Consider the following 17575-nt stretch of genomic DNA (forward strand, 5'->3'; position numbering starts at 1 on the left):
GCATGCTTTGTTACCTCTAGGTGCTATATAGATAGATTTTTACATATATTTTACATTAACATCACAAATGTGACACATGTAGGATAATTATTGTGGATGTGCAGGTCCTTTCAGTAGTGGCATCAGATATTGACCACATTTAAAAATGTATTGTAACAAAGACATCAGAGTAATGAATAAATAAGTGTTCTTCAATTTCATTATTTCTTTTAAGGTTTTTGAGTGTTAATTAAATTCTCACCAGTGATTCTGTGCCAGTTGCCAGCACACAGACCCTGTCTTGGGGACACCTTTGTGAAGAACTCGTGGGACCCGTCATTCACAACAACCACCACCTGGAAACACAAATCAATATTGTCTCCATACTTTTGAACAGAACAAACATGTTTGATTAACTTGATTGGAAATGTGTAAAGTTAACTGCACCAATGACTTACCGCCCCTTGATGAATGTACATAGTGAAATAGCCCTCTGCTGAGCGCACATGCAGTAGTACCCCAGATGCCACACGGGGGCGCACCTCCATCACCAGCTCAAACCTGAGCCCTAGGTTAAATGTTTCATCTGAGGGAGAGAAGCAGAGACAGCAAGATGAAGTGAGTTCTGGGTACCTTATCCACTCTGGGCCTCACCTTTTCCCTGCATTAACCAGCCATGTTTCTCTGTGGTGCATGCACATATGAAATTGCTCTACTCATACAACAGCTGCAGCTCAGTTCACAAGTTCCTTGGGGCACTCCACTTTCCCCCATCCTCTGCTCTCCCCCCTCTGCAGAGACACAATTTCACCACAGTTGCACTGAGGGTATCACGTTCCCTCACCCGACCAAACTCTCTATGTGCACACGGGATGAGAGAGACCAGGGGGGCTTGGGAGTTTTCCAAAAGGAAATCTAATGAGCCATGTAATATAACAGATGTTCACTTAGCAAACAGTTGCCGATCCTGCCAGATGTATGCGGTGTTAAATTTGGAAGATAGCGCAAAATCAACACTGTGTAAACTTTACATTTATACAACATGTGGAACTCCATTTGTCTTCAATTAAAAAAACAAACTACTAGAAATGTACCTAGCACAACATATCCTCCTTTCTCTGCAAAGTATGTTCCAGCCTCAGAGAGTCCCTCGAAGCATGGAGTGACCCCAAAGGTCTCTGCCACAGAGGACAGCCACTGCCCATCCAGCTGAAGGTTCTTCAAACAACCAGTAAAGCTGTATGCAGAGTTTCTCTAAAGGGACACACAAGGGGACGCATATCATTAGGTTAAATAAACATTATTCTTAAAAAATAACAGGAAGCTTGATGTGATGTCAAAGTTGGAAGAAGAAATAAGTCCAGTCAATTCCTTTTACAAATATAAAGTTGAGCTCAGTCCAATAAACTCAGGGGGTTTTCTGCCGCTAACTCTTATTCTAGTATGACCAGTAAGCTAGCTTGCGGTGTCTAATGTTAGCTAAACTTAGCTAACTTTGGATAGGTATGGGTATTTAATTAGCAATATTCAGTCAGGCTGTATGACTCTCCTTTACTGATGCTACTGTTATGCTAAATTTTAGCACTTGCCAGTAATTGCTAATAGTGTCACGGTGGCCACTATTTCACATAAGTAACATAAGCTAGCTTTAAAGCTGCAATATTCAATATTTTTATATCAACAATGTGTGATGTGAAAGGGGTCATTACCAACTCTGCAGTTTCCTTCAGCTCAAATTCAACGTTTTACCATCTTTTAGCTGCTAACTTGTTTCGGGTCACTCTCATAGACCTCTGTTACAATTGACTACCCTAGGAATAAGTCCTAAATTCCAGATATGAGTTAGCATTTTGCCACTCCCAGTGCATTTGTCTCAGTGTCAATGGTTTTTTTGAATGGGTATTTGGATAGACGCCTGAAATATGGTTTGTAGTTAACACTAATGTAGGCCTTAACGTTTTGTTCTGTGACATAAAAAATATCAGTAAATACCCCACTTTTGAATTTCTATGCCTTGATGTGTCTTGAAAAAGGCGGTTGCTAACAAGTAGCTAAATGAGACTACATAATGTCATCGTACTGAGCATGGCTTTACGGCCATGCTGTGGCGGTGATGTTAAGTCACGTGACAGTGGTGTAGTTTGTCTATAGCCTAACGTTAGCTTAACACATAGACAAAGTTAGCAATTAGCTGGTGAACATATTGGAATATTTGGCTAGATTTAATTTTGCAGCTCAGGAGCCAAAGCTTTTCATCAGGTATTGGCAGGGACCAACATAGAGATAAAAGGGAAGTGAAAATTAAAATTACATTCATTAGGTGCACAGAAACATAAATGCTAATGTTGTTCCGTGTCTGCTGGATGGGTTTATAGGCAACTGTTTGCTAGCACATTAACTAGAACAACTTAACATTGATTGTAATGCAATGTCTTGTGTACACATTTACAGTTTTTTTTGTCAAGAGTGCAAAAAATCTATTAATACTGTTTTAAAAAAATGAGGATGACCTCCTGTTGGCTTCTAAGGGGGAGAGGGTCACAATGGTGGTTTCCTGCTGTCTGTGGGAACAGCAGTTTCAGCTGAGCAGAGGTGGATTTCTGCGGGTATGAATATTTATGTTCAAGAAGACACCAAATGGTCATAAATTACAGAGCTTTGTAAGAGGTTACTCTGTTATTCAGAGCTGCAGACCTTGATAGAATATTCATGTGTTTCAAATGACCCCTGCTGTGAATGTTTTTATTGTTAAATCTCTTCCATGTAAACTTAAATACATACCTGAATATTCTTTTGGGCTCTCCCTGGAGGAACTCCTCCAACATAAAGTGGACTGCTGACATGCCAGGAGACGTTGCTTCCCTGAGCTCTGTCTTCCAGCACTGTGAGCCCATCAATTATTAACCGCCCCATACTCCCATCACGGATAAAAATAACCTTCAGCAGGAGAAGAGAGGAGGTTGTCACTGTAGAAATTGTTGACACATAACCAAACATGCATCCATCCATGCATACACTCAATATTGACAGATGGAATAAGAACTTACATTGTGCCATGCACCATCATTGTATTTATCCTCACTCCTGATTTTGACTCTTTGGTCTGCTACGTTGAAGGTGTATACAAGCTTCCCGTGGGCCAGGAAGAGAGCCATGAAGTTGTCCTCTTGGACATCAGATACATAAAAGATGAGGCCAAAGGATGAGTGCGTCTTCAGGGACAAGGAGAAGTGGGACCTGGGAGGTGGTAGGTGCATTAAGTCATGCGTGCAAACACAGAGAAACCCTTGAAAGAGTGCATGTGAATGCTCAGAATGAGCTTTTGAGCAAACTTGACCTTGGGGTTACTTGTTAAGAGTTCTCCGCTTGACGTACCTCTCAGAGAAGGAGTCTGGGAGGTCTATGTAGTGCTGTCTGCTGTTGGCAATGCCGCCATAGTGGAATGCTTGGCGGGTCGCTCTGGGACTTGAGGAGAGGTAGCAGGGCTCGATGTTCAGCTGTGATGGCTCCTCGTCATCACTCCTCAGTTCAATCAGGCCTAGAGGTTGGCTGGATTTGTCCCTGCTAGCCTATAAGAGTGTTTATTAAATGTCAGGAAATTATTGTGACCAAATTAAAGGATAGATCCCAAAAGCCCAGTGTCCCAGCTCTCTTTTTTGTTTTACCTTGTGTGATTGGCTCTGTTTGGCTCTAGAAGCATGCTCCCTGCTCCTTGACAGCAGAGCAGCAGGGGGACGCTGGACTGGACACTCCTGCAGGGAGGTCTGGACCTTCTCTGTGTATCGCTGGAAGTCCTCGGGCTCAATGTCCCGGTCCTGTCTACAGAGATACAGGGAGAAGGAGTGACAGAGAGGGAGTGCAAGAGTGCTAAACATGCTGCAGAGACACTCTCAACACACTAGCATGTCTCCATGGCAACAAACTCCATATCCTTAACTACTCAGCTCACAGCTTTATTTGTGAGTCTCTTCCTCACAGAGGGAGCCTCCACACTGAGGAGCAACTAGAGCAAAATCCTCAATTATAAAGCTCTGTGTCACAGTCTGGAGAGATATTAAGTGGGCAATTTGGCCCAGTGTAACCTGCAGGATAAATTAGTCTTATTCTAGGCTGTAGTGATGATTTACCTGTTGATGTAGGCATAGCTGATGCAGCCTGTGAAGTTCCTGAAGCTACTGCTTGGAGTCCCTCCGTAATAGAAGGTCTTCATAGCAGAACCTGATGAGGACCTTGTGGCAGATGATGGACGTTTCTTCTCCTGCTTGTCTTTGTCATCCACCAACAGTGAATACCTAGGGTGAACAGTTCCACCAGTCAGCCATTTAACAGTGTTTTCTTGGGCCACCAGTGCACCTTCTTTTCTAACTGCCTACTTACTTTGGGTCTGGGGCAATGAAAATGAATGATCTGAAAAACCAAATGTTTCCACTAGATTGAATAAGTGCATCTGTGGATATCAGCCTCACAGATATGGGTTAGAGGGGGCCTGATAGACCTAGTAGTAGGTTCAAACACAGTTATCAGCCCATTAAAGGGCAGAGTTTATTGTGAGGCAGCACCCTCTAGTGGTCGTACTTGTTATGAAGGGAGCAAGGAAAGACATCAGGTGTCGTAACGTAAGCATAAACAGCGAGAAAATCGAAATGTTTGGAGGAGATCAGGGTGGTGGATGGGTCAAACAAACAGGACTTTCACCAGGAGACGGGTTCATGTCCCATATGAAACCGAAAGACAACACTGACTTATTTTAAGTGAGGAGTGCAGGTTTGTTGCATCATGTTATTTAACAAATGTACTTATTTTAAGTCAAACCATGATGTTTTTTTCTAAACCTAACCATTTAGTATTGATGCCTAAACTTAACAAAAGTAAGTGAAACTTAATAAAATTGTTCCTAACTGATCAGGACCATTTAATGGACTGATACTGGCATTCTGAACCTATCCCTTCTAACCCATATCTGTAGCCCCTTTTACACTGCCAGATTTGTTTTGCGGCTGTTTTGCCGGTAAGCTGCGAGCGTTTAGACACACAGAGCCGGATTGACGAGTTGATCCGAGGTGCCCAATTTTCCGCCTCATAGGGTAGTCATATTGGCGGAACCCTTTTAGTGTAAAAAGATGGCCTTCCACATTGGGAGGGGCTGTTGAAGACTTGTGGGAGGAGCTGTTGATGACGCCGCATGTGCGACCCACTGGTGATGGATAAACAGGAAACAGCTGATAGAAGGAATTAGCTAGCAGCTTGTAGCAAGAGGGAAACGCAAACCTGACAGACACTATAAAGATGAGCAGCTGAGGAGACAAGGAATTGCGCGCCCTCCTTGTCCTCGCAAACTAAGAGGTCATTAACCGTCAGATGACAGGAATGGTGAAGAACGGGCCGACTTACGAGAGAATCGCTGAAGGACTGACCAGCCGCGGCTTCCCTCCCACGTCACTGTTTATGTCACATGCTGAGCTACAAATTTTGTTACTTGCTCACGCCCCCCATTGCCTCGAAAAAGGCACGTTCTGTATAAACAAAAGTAGGCAGGCGGCATTTTACTGCACTCCCCGATTTTGTTTTTATACTGCCAATGCTGAAAGAAGACTGATTGGGCTTTCCTGCAAATTTGCACAGTTCCTGTTTAAAAAGGGCTTATAAGGCTGATAACCACTACTAACTCAACTTAAGTAGGCTAACATTGAAAATGGGTGGCTGAAAGCAACAAATAGTCTACGTTCATTTTCAATGGGAGCCTCTAGTTTTCCTACAAACAAGTAACATGCAAGTAGACCAAAGTGAAACATTCTATAATCAAAAATAATTCTTTACACAGATGCTTATATAGGTTAATCAATCAAACAATCTTTGAATTTAATTAATGGAGATAGAGAACTGAGTTTTGCATTGTCCACGTGTCTAAATTTAAGTCTAATGTCATACAGGAGAGAGGAAACAGGATGTTAAGATGACTACACTCAAAACCCAACACGGTTGTGCATAACAGACAGTTATGAAGTTGAGTACTTACTTCTGATTGTTTATGGAGGCCAATAAGAAGTGCGTCCTTCCGTCATTGTATTGCTTCTTGTGTGATTTAACTCGTGTGCCTCTGGAGTTCAGCACCAGGGCTCCATTCTCCATAGAGATGCTGAACTCATCAGACTGAAGTGGGAGAAAATAAGGTAATAGCACAGTTACAAATTTGTATTTCCAAGGTAAATTCTTGATTTGTCTTCTTTATGGCAAAATGATACTTGCAATTAACCCAAAATCAAGCTATTGAAACTGCAAAACTAATTTGCCCACCCAACCATTTCAAATTTTCAATTCCATATTTTGCATTCTATATATATTTTTTCGTATGTTTAAAAACAAAGGTAAGTGTATACCCCTTCACTCAGGTAGAACAGGAGTCCGCTGGGCTGTAGTGTTCTGAAGTTGAGTCCTCCCTCAAAGTTGTCAAAGGGTGAAATCTTTGCTGTGGATCCCAGGTAGCCCTCTCCACTGAAATAGGCTTTACGGGACATCTGTCACAATAATAACACATCTCACTTTCAGCACCTATTAGCTCTCACTATCTGTTCAGCTTACAGTTCAGTGATCCCCAATGGGAATATCGATTGACTCACATGAAAGTTGAAACAGCCAATTATTTTCTCTCAGCTGAGATTGAAGATTTGTGTGCAGATGTGTGTTTTACTGATGGTGAGACTACTCTTCATCCATATATGTATTTGGCATTGATTCTAGAGGGTCCTATGCAGTGCATTATCACTGACAGTGTGTGAAGTGTTGAAGGGAGCACTTACAAAAGACTCCTCAGGGCAGCCGCTGCTGATGCCAATGGTGCCAGGCTCCTCCAGCAGGTTGAAGTCTTTTTTCTGGAACTGGAAACCTTTCACGCAACCTTTCAGGCCTACGACAGCAGACAGCTCAGGCCTGTGGGGAGACACATACTGTCACCATCTTATAGTGAAATTCTTTGCTGCATTAGACAAGGTGTCCACTGTATAAAAAAGACATTTTTCTCATGCTTTGCAATATGGCAGCATGAGAAAAATGTCTTTTTTATACAGTTTTTATACATATTTAGACTGGAAGTCACCTATTTGTGTCAAATTTGGGTGTCGTTACCACAAAGAAGTCTCTTCACAAACATGAAATGTCATTTGCTGAAACTCATTTATTCTCCATTAGCGCTTATCTTGTTAAGGGTCACAGAGGGGCTGGAGCCTATCCCAGCTGACACTGGGCAAGAGGCGGGGTACACCCAGACTATCACAGGTCTGACACAAAGAGACAGACAACCATTCATGCATGCATTCACACTGAATTTAGAGTCACCAGTTAACCTAATCTGCATGTCTTTGGACTGTGGCAGGAAGCCAGAGAACCCAGAGAAAACAGGACACGAGGAGAACATGCAAACTCCACATTGAAAGGGCACCAAGGGGCCAATGGGTCTGAACCAGGAACCTCTTATTGTGAGATGAAGGTGCTTACTACTACACCAGTGTGCTGAAACTCTTAAGTTAAATCCAAACTTTCTCTTTAAAAAACACACCTCTGACAATAATAGGCCAAAACCATATAAAATAGCTATGGCTAACGTATTAGCAAATAGTTGGTGATTTACTACATCCTGCAGACATGGAGCAACATTCCTTTGGGGTCATTTCTCGCCACCTGTCAACTGTAACTCCAGTGATATCTCCCCTTAGTGCTGTTTGCACTTTCCCCTGAGAAAATATTTGGTGTTTAGCTGCTAGATGTTCTGCTTCTGATTAGCGAGCTAGTTGCCAACTATGTATATCTGCTGTTTGATGCTGGGCATGTAGTGTACACTGGGCAGCAGCAGTGATCAGTGTCCTCAGTGAAAAGGCTGGGGAAATAGGGGAACATTTAACAACCAAAGAGCAGACATCTTTCTCAGGTTTGGTTCAGACCCATAAAAGAGTAAGAGTAAATATTGGACTCAAATTTGTCAGGTGGCCAGAGACAAAATGAATATTAATGTTGAAGTGTGTCTGCTGGATGTGTAAATGACATCTGTTTGCTCTTATATTGCCATATTGGTTTTATGAGGTGATATACTGTATGTCAGTACGTGTTTACAGCTTGTTTCCTGGCCCACAAGTGGAGGAAAAATCAGTTAATGCAGCATTAATGTCAGCGAGCAACTGTGTCATCCAGAGAAGTTGAATTTTTTCGAAAATGAAACAGGCTGCTCTCAGCCAAGACATGAGGATTCCAAAAGGTGATACCCAGTTCAACTTTGAGTGTTTTGGTCTATAAACGCAGTGCAACAGAAAACAGATGTCTGTTCTGTTGAGTGAAATATGTTTGTTCACAAGCATTTTCAACTCACCTGGATTTGAGAATGCTTGAGGGAGCCCCACCTATATAGATATCTGTGAAAGGCAGTGTGGTTTTTGGATTCTCCATGGATTTTACATGGCTCTTGTCCACCAGTAGGATAACTTTCTTTGACTGATGGTAAATCACTGACACCTGTGCAAACGGCCCAACACGACAGTTACAGCAACTTATTCACAAGTTTAAGTTTAAATTATCTAATCAGCTAAATAAAAAGAAGGAATCTACCTCATGGTATCTTGCATCGTTTATTTGCAGCTTTGGTAAGTTATTCTCCAAAAGTTGTGGCCCTTTGCTGAAGCCAAAGTCGTACATTAGGCGCAGGAAGCCATTCTTTAACTCTAAAAGGAAGAATTTATCCTGAAAAAAAGAGGTTAAAATACATTAGGATTTGCCTGTGACATTTTAGCTGCATTGAACAATGAAAACTAAATATGTTTTGCATCTAGAAAGAAGAAAATGTGATACACCATGATAAAATACACTCTTTAATGTACAGCATGTGAAATTGTTTCATCCATTGATACTCAGCATCTCAGGCCTGAGTCATTATATTTATCAAATAGTAAGTTTTCTTTAGACTTACCTCATTGACCATGAGGAAGAGGACACCATTGTTTGCAATAGTTCGCACTGCAATATCAAATCTTGTGACAACACCAAATTTGCCCCTCCTCTCAATATTATTGATGAGTGCGTAGCCTGTTCCATCGAACAGATAGCTGGCAATACGACTCTGGGAAAATGCCAACTTGTACCTGAAAATAAAAGAGGAAATGTTATTTGATACTTTTTACATTTTTAAACAGTCCACGTGATAAATTCATAATGCAGAATGTGTCAATATCTTCCCCAAACAGGGAAAATGGGCAACAGCTATGGGGGGGCAAAAAGTGCCAGGTTTACTGAATACCAATTGGTTTTGTTAATTGAGGTGATAGCTAATTTGTTACGGAAATTGCACCACTAGAATACAGTATCAACTAAGCACCAAAATCTAATTTTGAAAGCTTAATCATTTTAATACATAATGTGCTCACATTGGGCCTACTTCATTCATATGTGTATAGAAATACTTTGTGCACAAAATAAGCAAGCATCCAAAATTAACGTTACATTATTGTTAAGTTTTGTTCCTACTGCCATGCATATACTAATGAGTCGGAGTCATTCTAAACTGACATGTGCATGACCGCTATTTGCAATCAGTGTACTGCCACACCCCATTTCTCTATAGATGGAAATACTTTTGCGGATACTCCTTTTTCACCAACATAAAATAGGTCTGTTCTGGTTCGTGCACCTAATTATGAAACATTCAGAAAACATTTAGACCAAAAATAAATTAGTTCAGGACCTGAAAAGTTGGTTCCCAGCTAGAACCAAAAACTAGCAGGTTTGCCTTAGCCTGAAATGTGAACTGTGACATGACGTCACATTCTACAGGTTGGAAAGAGAGAGTGGAGGCAACAATGGGAGGTCAAGTGAAATAGCGTCTTCTTATCCGCAAAAAACAAATGTCTGTGACAACAGAACAAAAGCTTGTAGGTAATCAGTGTGATCTCCTGTATGCACACTCCATTGTGCATTTTGCAATGCATCTGTGATTACAATGGTTCCACTCAAAACTCATGGAAATGTGACTGTTTCACTAGGTAGGTTCCAAGAATCCTGATCGAAACAAGTTCAAGGGGGTGGTACTAAAGGCATGTCATGGAGAAAGCAGTGCTGTTGTCAGGCTGGCCCAGGTCTCTGCTGCTTCCTGTCTTAGCTGTGGTGTCACACTGTGATAGAAGCTAATTCATGGCCATCATTGCAGATGCCATCATCACCACAGCAAATGTTGCAGTGCTCGATTTTAGCACAGATTTGTGAACGAGGCCCAGTGTTCACACACATAAATAAAGTGTGTTTAATCCTGTCACCACAAACTAATTCTATAGTCTGGAATTTGAGGTGGTAGGGCACATACATATTGCAAAGTGAGTGGTAGTTGGAGATGAGGGGGTCAGTAGGGGCCTAGCAGTAAATTTTGACCCTGTGCCCTATAACAGGTTAATCCATGCAAATGGATACTGTACCTGGGGCATGGTGTTGATGTAGTAACATCTATCTTGTGAGTCTCTTTGAAATTGTACAGACTGATCACGTCGTTGTTCAGTGAACTCAGCTCGATGCAGCCCACAAAAGGAGCAAGACTCAGAGGAGGTGGAAGCTGGTTAAATTAAAAAAACAAACAAAAAAAACACACGTCATCATTTTGGGAAAAAAAAGATGATTAAATAAGGATTTACTTGTATTTAGGAATGTTTGTAAAAGGCATTACCCTGACATCTGGTGGGACACCACCAACAAAGAACACCATGTCCTTGGGGTCAATGTCAAACAGTGAGTCAGTGCCTGGAGCTTCTCCTTTCTGGATGAACTTCTGCTCGTCTGTGGAGCTTTGGCTGGGAATGGTCAGGAAGACTTTTCCGTGTCTGCCCAGCCTGCAAGCAAAGAGCACAAAGGAGCATGGGTAATCACAGTCATGTTGACAATGTCTGCAAAATATTAACACAGTAAGCACAATGCAAAGGTGGACTGCATGGTACAGACTTGGGATCTTGTGAGTGGCGCTCTCGAGCGGCAACATAAAATTGTATATTGATAAGGCAGTCATACTTGAGCACAATACAAATCGATCATACTATATGGATATGAAACATCCTTAGTCTCTTGTATGTGTTACTTGAATGAGTTTGTACCAGTGATTCATGCATAAAGCCCAATGTTTACACCAGAAGTTCACCAATGGATATTACCTCTCTACTTTGATGTAGTTGAAGACTGCAGGCCATTGGCTGACAGGCTTTGAACCCAATGGGATCTCAACATCTTCACCCCCGAGGTTGTAGACGTACACCAGGTTGTCATTCTTGATAGCCAATCCCATGTAGTCTTTCCTACCCTGCGAGCAAAAACAGCAGAAAAACCTCATGCTGAGTTCATACCCTGTTCATTTTCCCATCACAGCCTTTGTTTTGTCATCTTACCACCGCAGCTTGAGTTTCCAACAGGGACATGAGAATATCTGATGCTATTTAACCTTGAAGTAAAGTGGTTTCAAAAACATAAACATCCTTCATTTGAGACTGCCTTTAGTGCTCACGCTGAGGCTATTATTAACACTGAAAAGCCGTAGACAAACAGCACTGCATAGATTACAGTGGCAGTGAAATCACCAAGGTGAAGTTTGGTTAAAGAGAACAGAGTGGCCTCACATTGGATAGCTGCACAGTTTCTGTGCCCCGGCGGACGGGGGCTAACGGTTTTTATGTAAATGAACTCCGACTTTGAAGGCACACACATGCACTATTGTCATGGGCGTCTCTTAGAGACCTTTTGAAAGGGGCAACTGTGCACTTTCAAAGCCTGTCATTCCTGCCTCCACGATCACAACAAACTATTCATGTCCACAAGCTGCTCTCTGCCTTTTATCTTTGCCCTGGGCCTCTGGGTGCAAGTTTGTGAAGTTTCAGCAGCAGATCTGGGCCACATACCCACCCTAAAAACTCCTTGCTAACTAGCATCTATTCCACACATACAACAGGGAACAATGACTGCACTATTTTTAGAGTTGTGAGCTAAATGTACATGCCTAGTTGTTCCCCACAAGTGCTTTTACTTATGGTTCCCATCTGTGCCCTCTTAGCATTCCTCCTGGTAAGCATTTGTTTTATAGTATCTGAATACCCCATATGGCAAAGCAAAGGCATTTGTTTTCTCTGGATTCCTTACATTTTTGTCTCCCAGATATAAGATGAAGCGATCCTCTATGGGGTCCTGGTCAGGGTCCACTCTCATGAACAAGCTGATAGTTGTCACTGTCTTCAGGTCCTCCAGGTTGCTGGGAGGATGAACCTCCACTGAGGACTGACCATTGAACTTCATGGACACTTGGACCTGGGGAAGAAAAATCAGAATGACTCAGAGCTTATATTGAGATCAGCATGAGGAGCTGTTTCTGTGCCATACATTTTAATGCAAAGGTACAGTAGTCAAACTGTTGAATATTCAAAGAAGGAAAAGTCCCTGTAAGCTACAGTATTAGCATTTCACTGTGTGGTCAGAGCCCTGAATATTAGTAATGGTTAAGGTTGACTGTCAACAGAAGGTGTGCAGTAAAAAAAAAGGATATGGGCATTTTCAGCAAGTTGCTACCTTTAGAAATAGTGACAATGTCTATATATAAGCTTTCATGAGGCTGTGATAATGTGGTCTTTGCATGCTTTCTTGATGGAAAGTAAATAGGACACAGGTCTAAAACTGACTGTCCTAAATCGACCATATTGTAAGCATGTTCAAAATGATGAACTAACTTTCTTGGCCACACTCCTGGCCTGGGCTATGAGCTCTCTGATCCTTATGATGTTGGTGGTCACATTGTTGACAGGTTTCTTCTCCTCGACCACCTTCAGCTTGTCCAGCAGCTCAGGAACAAGTACGTTCAGGTTCTCCACTATGAGGTACATTGAAAAAGACGAAAACAAGAATTCAAAATATACAAAGAAACTGAGGAAAGTACTAACAGGGTTAATACGTTTTGGTGTGACTTCCATATGGTATGAAGAAATTGTAATTTTCCACAGATGATCTTTAAAATATCCAAGACATGTATGTGCTGCCGTGACAGCCAGTTCAGCTGTTACTAGGCCATTAAATGCCTGTTATCTGTGCCATAGATATGGTTTATAAGGGGCCTGCCACACCTACTAGTAGGTTCGGAGGGCCATTATTAGGCAATAAAATGACTATTTACGATAATTGCTAGGCAGCAACCTAAAAGCAGGAAGTCAGGTGAAGTAGTATCAAGAGCAAAAAAGTCTGTGGTAGGTGGGAGGGACGGTTGGTGGATGAGTCAAACAAACACAGGACTGTCACTCAGGAGAGTGGGGTTTGTGCCCCATGTGCAACCAAAAGTCAACACTGACTTTTTTTAACCAGAGATGTTTGTTTTAATTGAACTACCATGGTATGTTTTCTTAAACTTAGACACGTAGTTTTTGCACCTAAACGTAATGGAAGTGAAAGTGAAACTGAACAAAACTGTGGCTGTTTCACAACGTTGGATATTTAAATGTCTGTTAAATGGGCTAATAATGGGCTTTGAAGCTAGTAGTAGCTGTGGCAGGCCCCTTCAAGCACCATATCTATGGAGCCACAGATAACAGCCATTTAATTGGCTGATAACATCCAAATGGGGTGGCCATGAACACTGCTGCAGTTATGATACCTGCTTCCCCAGCAGACACCACAGCCTCTTCATAAGCAGCTGTAGAGTATTCATTGTTTCTCATGTTGTTGGCCCACTCCTCCACCTTGGTGCTAATTGGGGTGATGGTTTGAAGGACCTCTGCTGAGCGGTTGAGTGTCCCCTCAGCCACTTCCAAGGTAAACTCCAGTCGCTGTGGTGTTCTGTCTGAAATGGATACAGAGGGCGACAAAGAGCAAATTCTGACATGTCAAGATCTAAAGTACTGAGCTGATGGCGAAAAGGGGACAGGTGTAGGAAAAGTAGCCTGCTGTCATTAAATCCCAGTGCTTAAAATGACCAAAAACAGACACATGGCATACCTTACAACCTGAGCAAACAAAACCACATCTGTCTGCAAAGCTAAATACAGCTAGATACATGAGAAATTCTGATTTTCTCTCTCTCTCTTTTTTTTTTTAAATGAGCAGTCTGACAGTGGCTATACTTGTTGACATGAAAAATTGCTGGGAAGCTCTGTCTAGCTAACGATTTCCCCCTGCCTCCAGTGTTTGTGCTAAGCCAGCCCAAACACACCTTAGACTTTTCTCTGTAGTAAATTCATAGCTATCAAATTAGATTTTCTCAACTGTCTGTCAGAAAAACATCAGTGTTACTTTAAAATAACAAAGTATTGTCTTACCTGTTTGAATTCCATTGATATCCTCAACTATTTCTGCAAGTTTTTTGGTGTTTTTATCCATGGTCTCTTTGGTCTCCTCGATGTATTTCAGCTTGTCAATGACCTCTGCTTCCACCTCTGTTACAGGGAGACAAAGTAAATGTCAAAGGGACATTGGATAGTTGAAACATTACAGTGAAATAACTGATAACTTATTCTGTGACAGCTCCATACCATTTTGTTCTGAATGTAATGAAACAGACTCCTTGAAAACATTGTCGCTCTGCGTCACCAGGTACCCGAGCTGCATGTTGATCCCGGCGATGGCCTAAAACACAGAACACATCACAAAGCTACAGAATGTCGACAGGCATTACACTGGATGTGTGCTGTGTATTTTTGTGATATAACATACATCTTCAGCTCTTTGGGATAAGTTGAGGGTGGTTAGAGAGGTGATATTGGCGTCGTCGACGTATTTCACAATGTTGTTGTAGACGTTGGCAGCACTGATGGCTTTCTGCACAAAGCCGTTGGCGTCACTCTCTCTCAGATCACTGGTGGAGACAGAATTGTTACAGTCGATGGTAATTTAACTGTTTCTGTAAGAGCATCAAAAATCCCAAGTGCTAATGGAAATCATATTAAATTAAAGCTACACTAATCAATATTTTCAAACTGGCAATGGATCAAATGACTTAGTGTAATGTGAAAGGTGGTGTTTGTAGTGACAAACCCACACACATTTGGTCCCAGTGCTCTCATTTACCTTGTTCTGAGAAGCATGCAGCAGTTTTCAGCAAAACAGCTCTGACTGTACACTACCTGCCCAGCACCAACTAAGAGACAATGTTAGCAACTAGCTCATGGAGTGTTTAGCATCTAAAGAGCTAATTTTTTTCTGGAAGAGACCAAAACTAGAGTCCCCCAGGGGGCATATGGTTTAAAACAAATATTGAAGTGGAAATCTATGCAAACACATCAATAATCCATGGGAACAGATTGGTAAAAAGCTCTGATAAACCCACCTTACGGTAACCAGTCGGGAGTGATGGCCTCATGAAGCCTCATGAATCATTTTCTTTATTTTCTGAGCCCACTAGATGGCACTTTTTGTTGAACAAAAGGTTGAAAGCACACTGAATTGCTATTCTTTGAGCCTCTCTTTAAACCAAGGGTGCCATCTAGCGGGCTCAGAAAATAAAGAAAATGCTTCATGAGGTTTCATGAGGCCATCACTACCAATCTCTAAAGTTAGCAATTAACTAGTGTGGAAAGTGAATTCATGCATCTTTAAGTTGTCTTTGAGTATTTGTGAATAAGATTTTTTTTTTCTTCAGAGTCAGGATGGCTTCACTGTCACGTAATCTTTAGATTCACCAATGAGTTAAATAAAAATGAAAATGGTAGTGGTAGCAAAAATAGTACATCACAAGACATCTTGGCATGAGACAGCCAGAAAGCACAGGCATAGATAATGCAATTAATGATGGCTGAATTCTATTTAGCTGCTTCAGTTTCAGGGTCCTGTAACCCTTTTTCATATACATGTCATACACACTGTCATGTGTTTTGAATTAATCCCATATGACATATATATATTTATAAATACTCACTAGTACACAAAATGTGTATTAATCCGCAGCTGAAAATAATACTTGACAAATGCACCATGTACAGTACTCATCTACAGTTTTCTAAAAACTACAGTGCCAATCTGTTTAAGAATTTTACTGAGCCTTTTTTTTGTTTTTTAAAAAAGAAAGAGGGTATGTTTCATTTTCAAAGGTTTATATTGTTCAGTGCATTGGACAGGGTAGAGAGGTATTGAGAGATATACTAATGTATTATTGCTTTAGGTCTTTTTATGAGTCTGATTATTTATAATCAATAAGCTTAATTTAGAAGGGTGTCTTACTCTTCCAACTGGTTGGCCTGTCTGTCCAACTCATTGGCGTGGTCATCCGCCCTCTGCACCAGATCTCTGTCAGCCAGCGAGAGACGCTCAGTCTTCTCCATCAACATTTGGCTGGCGCCATCGATCGCTGCATGGTACTCAGTTACATTCTGCACAGATGTAAAACATAGACACACAGACATTTCACTCACTATTTGCAAGGACATTTCACTGCTTTGTATTTAGGTCCCATCCCTAGAATCTCCAATATCCCCACATTTTTATTTCTTTTTATCTTGTGATTACTCAAAGTCAGCCCAAGGTATGTTAACCCACACACACATACACACATCACCAAGCTAACATTGTTACCGCAGGATGATTGTAATTCCCCTCAGTGTAACTCAATTGAGAGCTACTTGACTGAAAAGGGAGAGCTGTTTGAGAACACAGTTTATTCAATCTCTGGCAATCCACAAATTGCTTCCAAATCGAATTGGCCAGTTTTAGAATATGATACAGGCTCGACTCAGGAATCCATTTCACGAATAAATTCCATGTAAGCCCTGAGATATTGGAGCCCCACATCAAAGTCTATTAGATTAGGAGACATACTCCCTCATTCAGCGAGCCATAAAGAAATCCTGAGCATTATTGGACAATAGGGACCCATAGATTTTTCCATTCTCACCCTTAACCTGTATATATGAAACCACCATGGCTCCTCCTGACAATTATGGGTCTTCACAGTCATGTAGGCCTTACCTGCACCATACCATCCACCTCAGCCACAGTCATCTCTGTTTCAGAGATGGAGCCTGTGGCTATTTCCAGCGTATCATTGACGGCAGTGTGGTCCTCTGTCAGCCTCTGCTGCTTTGCCTGGGGTCACAAGAAAATAAACATAATAACATTTAGCCACAACTCAAGCCTCAGAAGTGGTTTACTGTAGAGATAAATATGAAATAAAAAGGGAGACCATCACATTGAAATAACACGTGTAGCATCCTAGGGCCTAGGCCTTGCCAAGAGTTAGATGAGAAGATACAGAGATATATGCAGTAGCTTTTAAAACAACTTCACTCTTCTACTGTATGGGAGAATAATTTTAGTCTGACTAGGTGTGCAGTGGATGGCAGACTTAACACAGTGGATGGTAGACTTAACACAGACTTAAAGGCGACCTATTATGCTCATTTTCAGGTTCATGCTCATTTTGGCTTGTGGAAAAATGGGTCTAATATTTACTTCAGTGATTATGGGGTGAAGGACACGGTCATAATCTGTGCTCACGTTCACTTTTCCAATTGAAATGAATGGAGTCAGGACCGCTGCTAGTCTGCTAAAGGAGGGCCAGCATGAGAAACACTACTGTGCATATTCAGTGGGCTGCATACCTCAGGAGTATACTCAAAAGCTA

The 17575-nt window shown here is 41.6% G+C and overlaps 1 protein-coding gene across 1 annotated transcript in view; it reads right to left on the minus strand.

The window, feature by feature from the left end:
• lama4 (laminin, alpha 4) overlaps nucleotides 1-17575 on the minus strand; it is a 42068-nt gene that overhangs the window by 2792 nt on the left and 21701 nt on the right. The window contains exons 14-38 of the mRNA XM_033648942.2: nucleotides 16921-17037; nucleotides 16177-16325; nucleotides 14674-14815; nucleotides 14493-14586; nucleotides 14280-14396; nucleotides 13619-13804; nucleotides 12705-12844; nucleotides 12124-12288; nucleotides 11148-11293; nucleotides 10670-10832; nucleotides 10425-10558; nucleotides 8930-9101; nucleotides 8572-8703; nucleotides 8336-8478; nucleotides 6777-6906; nucleotides 6357-6494; nucleotides 5996-6129; nucleotides 4107-4271; nucleotides 3645-3798; nucleotides 3355-3548; nucleotides 3027-3216; nucleotides 2761-2916; nucleotides 1074-1233; nucleotides 438-565; nucleotides 242-335 (exon numbers count right to left, since the gene is read on the minus strand). Of these exons, the coding sequence (XP_033504833.1) occupies nucleotides 242-335; nucleotides 438-565; nucleotides 1074-1233; nucleotides 2761-2916; nucleotides 3027-3216; nucleotides 3355-3548; nucleotides 3645-3798; nucleotides 4107-4271; nucleotides 5996-6129; nucleotides 6357-6494; nucleotides 6777-6906; nucleotides 8336-8478; nucleotides 8572-8703; nucleotides 8930-9101; nucleotides 10425-10558; nucleotides 10670-10832; nucleotides 11148-11293; nucleotides 12124-12288; nucleotides 12705-12844; nucleotides 13619-13804; nucleotides 14280-14396; nucleotides 14493-14586; nucleotides 14674-14815; nucleotides 16177-16325; nucleotides 16921-17037 (3643 nt within the window). The remainder of the gene's footprint in view (nucleotides 1-241; nucleotides 336-437; nucleotides 566-1073; nucleotides 1234-2760; nucleotides 2917-3026; nucleotides 3217-3354; nucleotides 3549-3644; nucleotides 3799-4106; nucleotides 4272-5995; nucleotides 6130-6356; nucleotides 6495-6776; nucleotides 6907-8335; nucleotides 8479-8571; nucleotides 8704-8929; nucleotides 9102-10424; nucleotides 10559-10669; nucleotides 10833-11147; nucleotides 11294-12123; nucleotides 12289-12704; nucleotides 12845-13618; nucleotides 13805-14279; nucleotides 14397-14492; nucleotides 14587-14673; nucleotides 14816-16176; nucleotides 16326-16920; nucleotides 17038-17575) is intronic.

Source organism: Epinephelus lanceolatus, chromosome 13 (genome assembly GCF_041903045.1).
Source record: "Epinephelus lanceolatus isolate andai-2023 chromosome 13, ASM4190304v1, whole genome shotgun sequence".
Classification (NCBI taxonomy): domain Eukaryota; kingdom Metazoa; phylum Chordata; class Actinopteri; order Perciformes; family Serranidae; genus Epinephelus; species Epinephelus lanceolatus.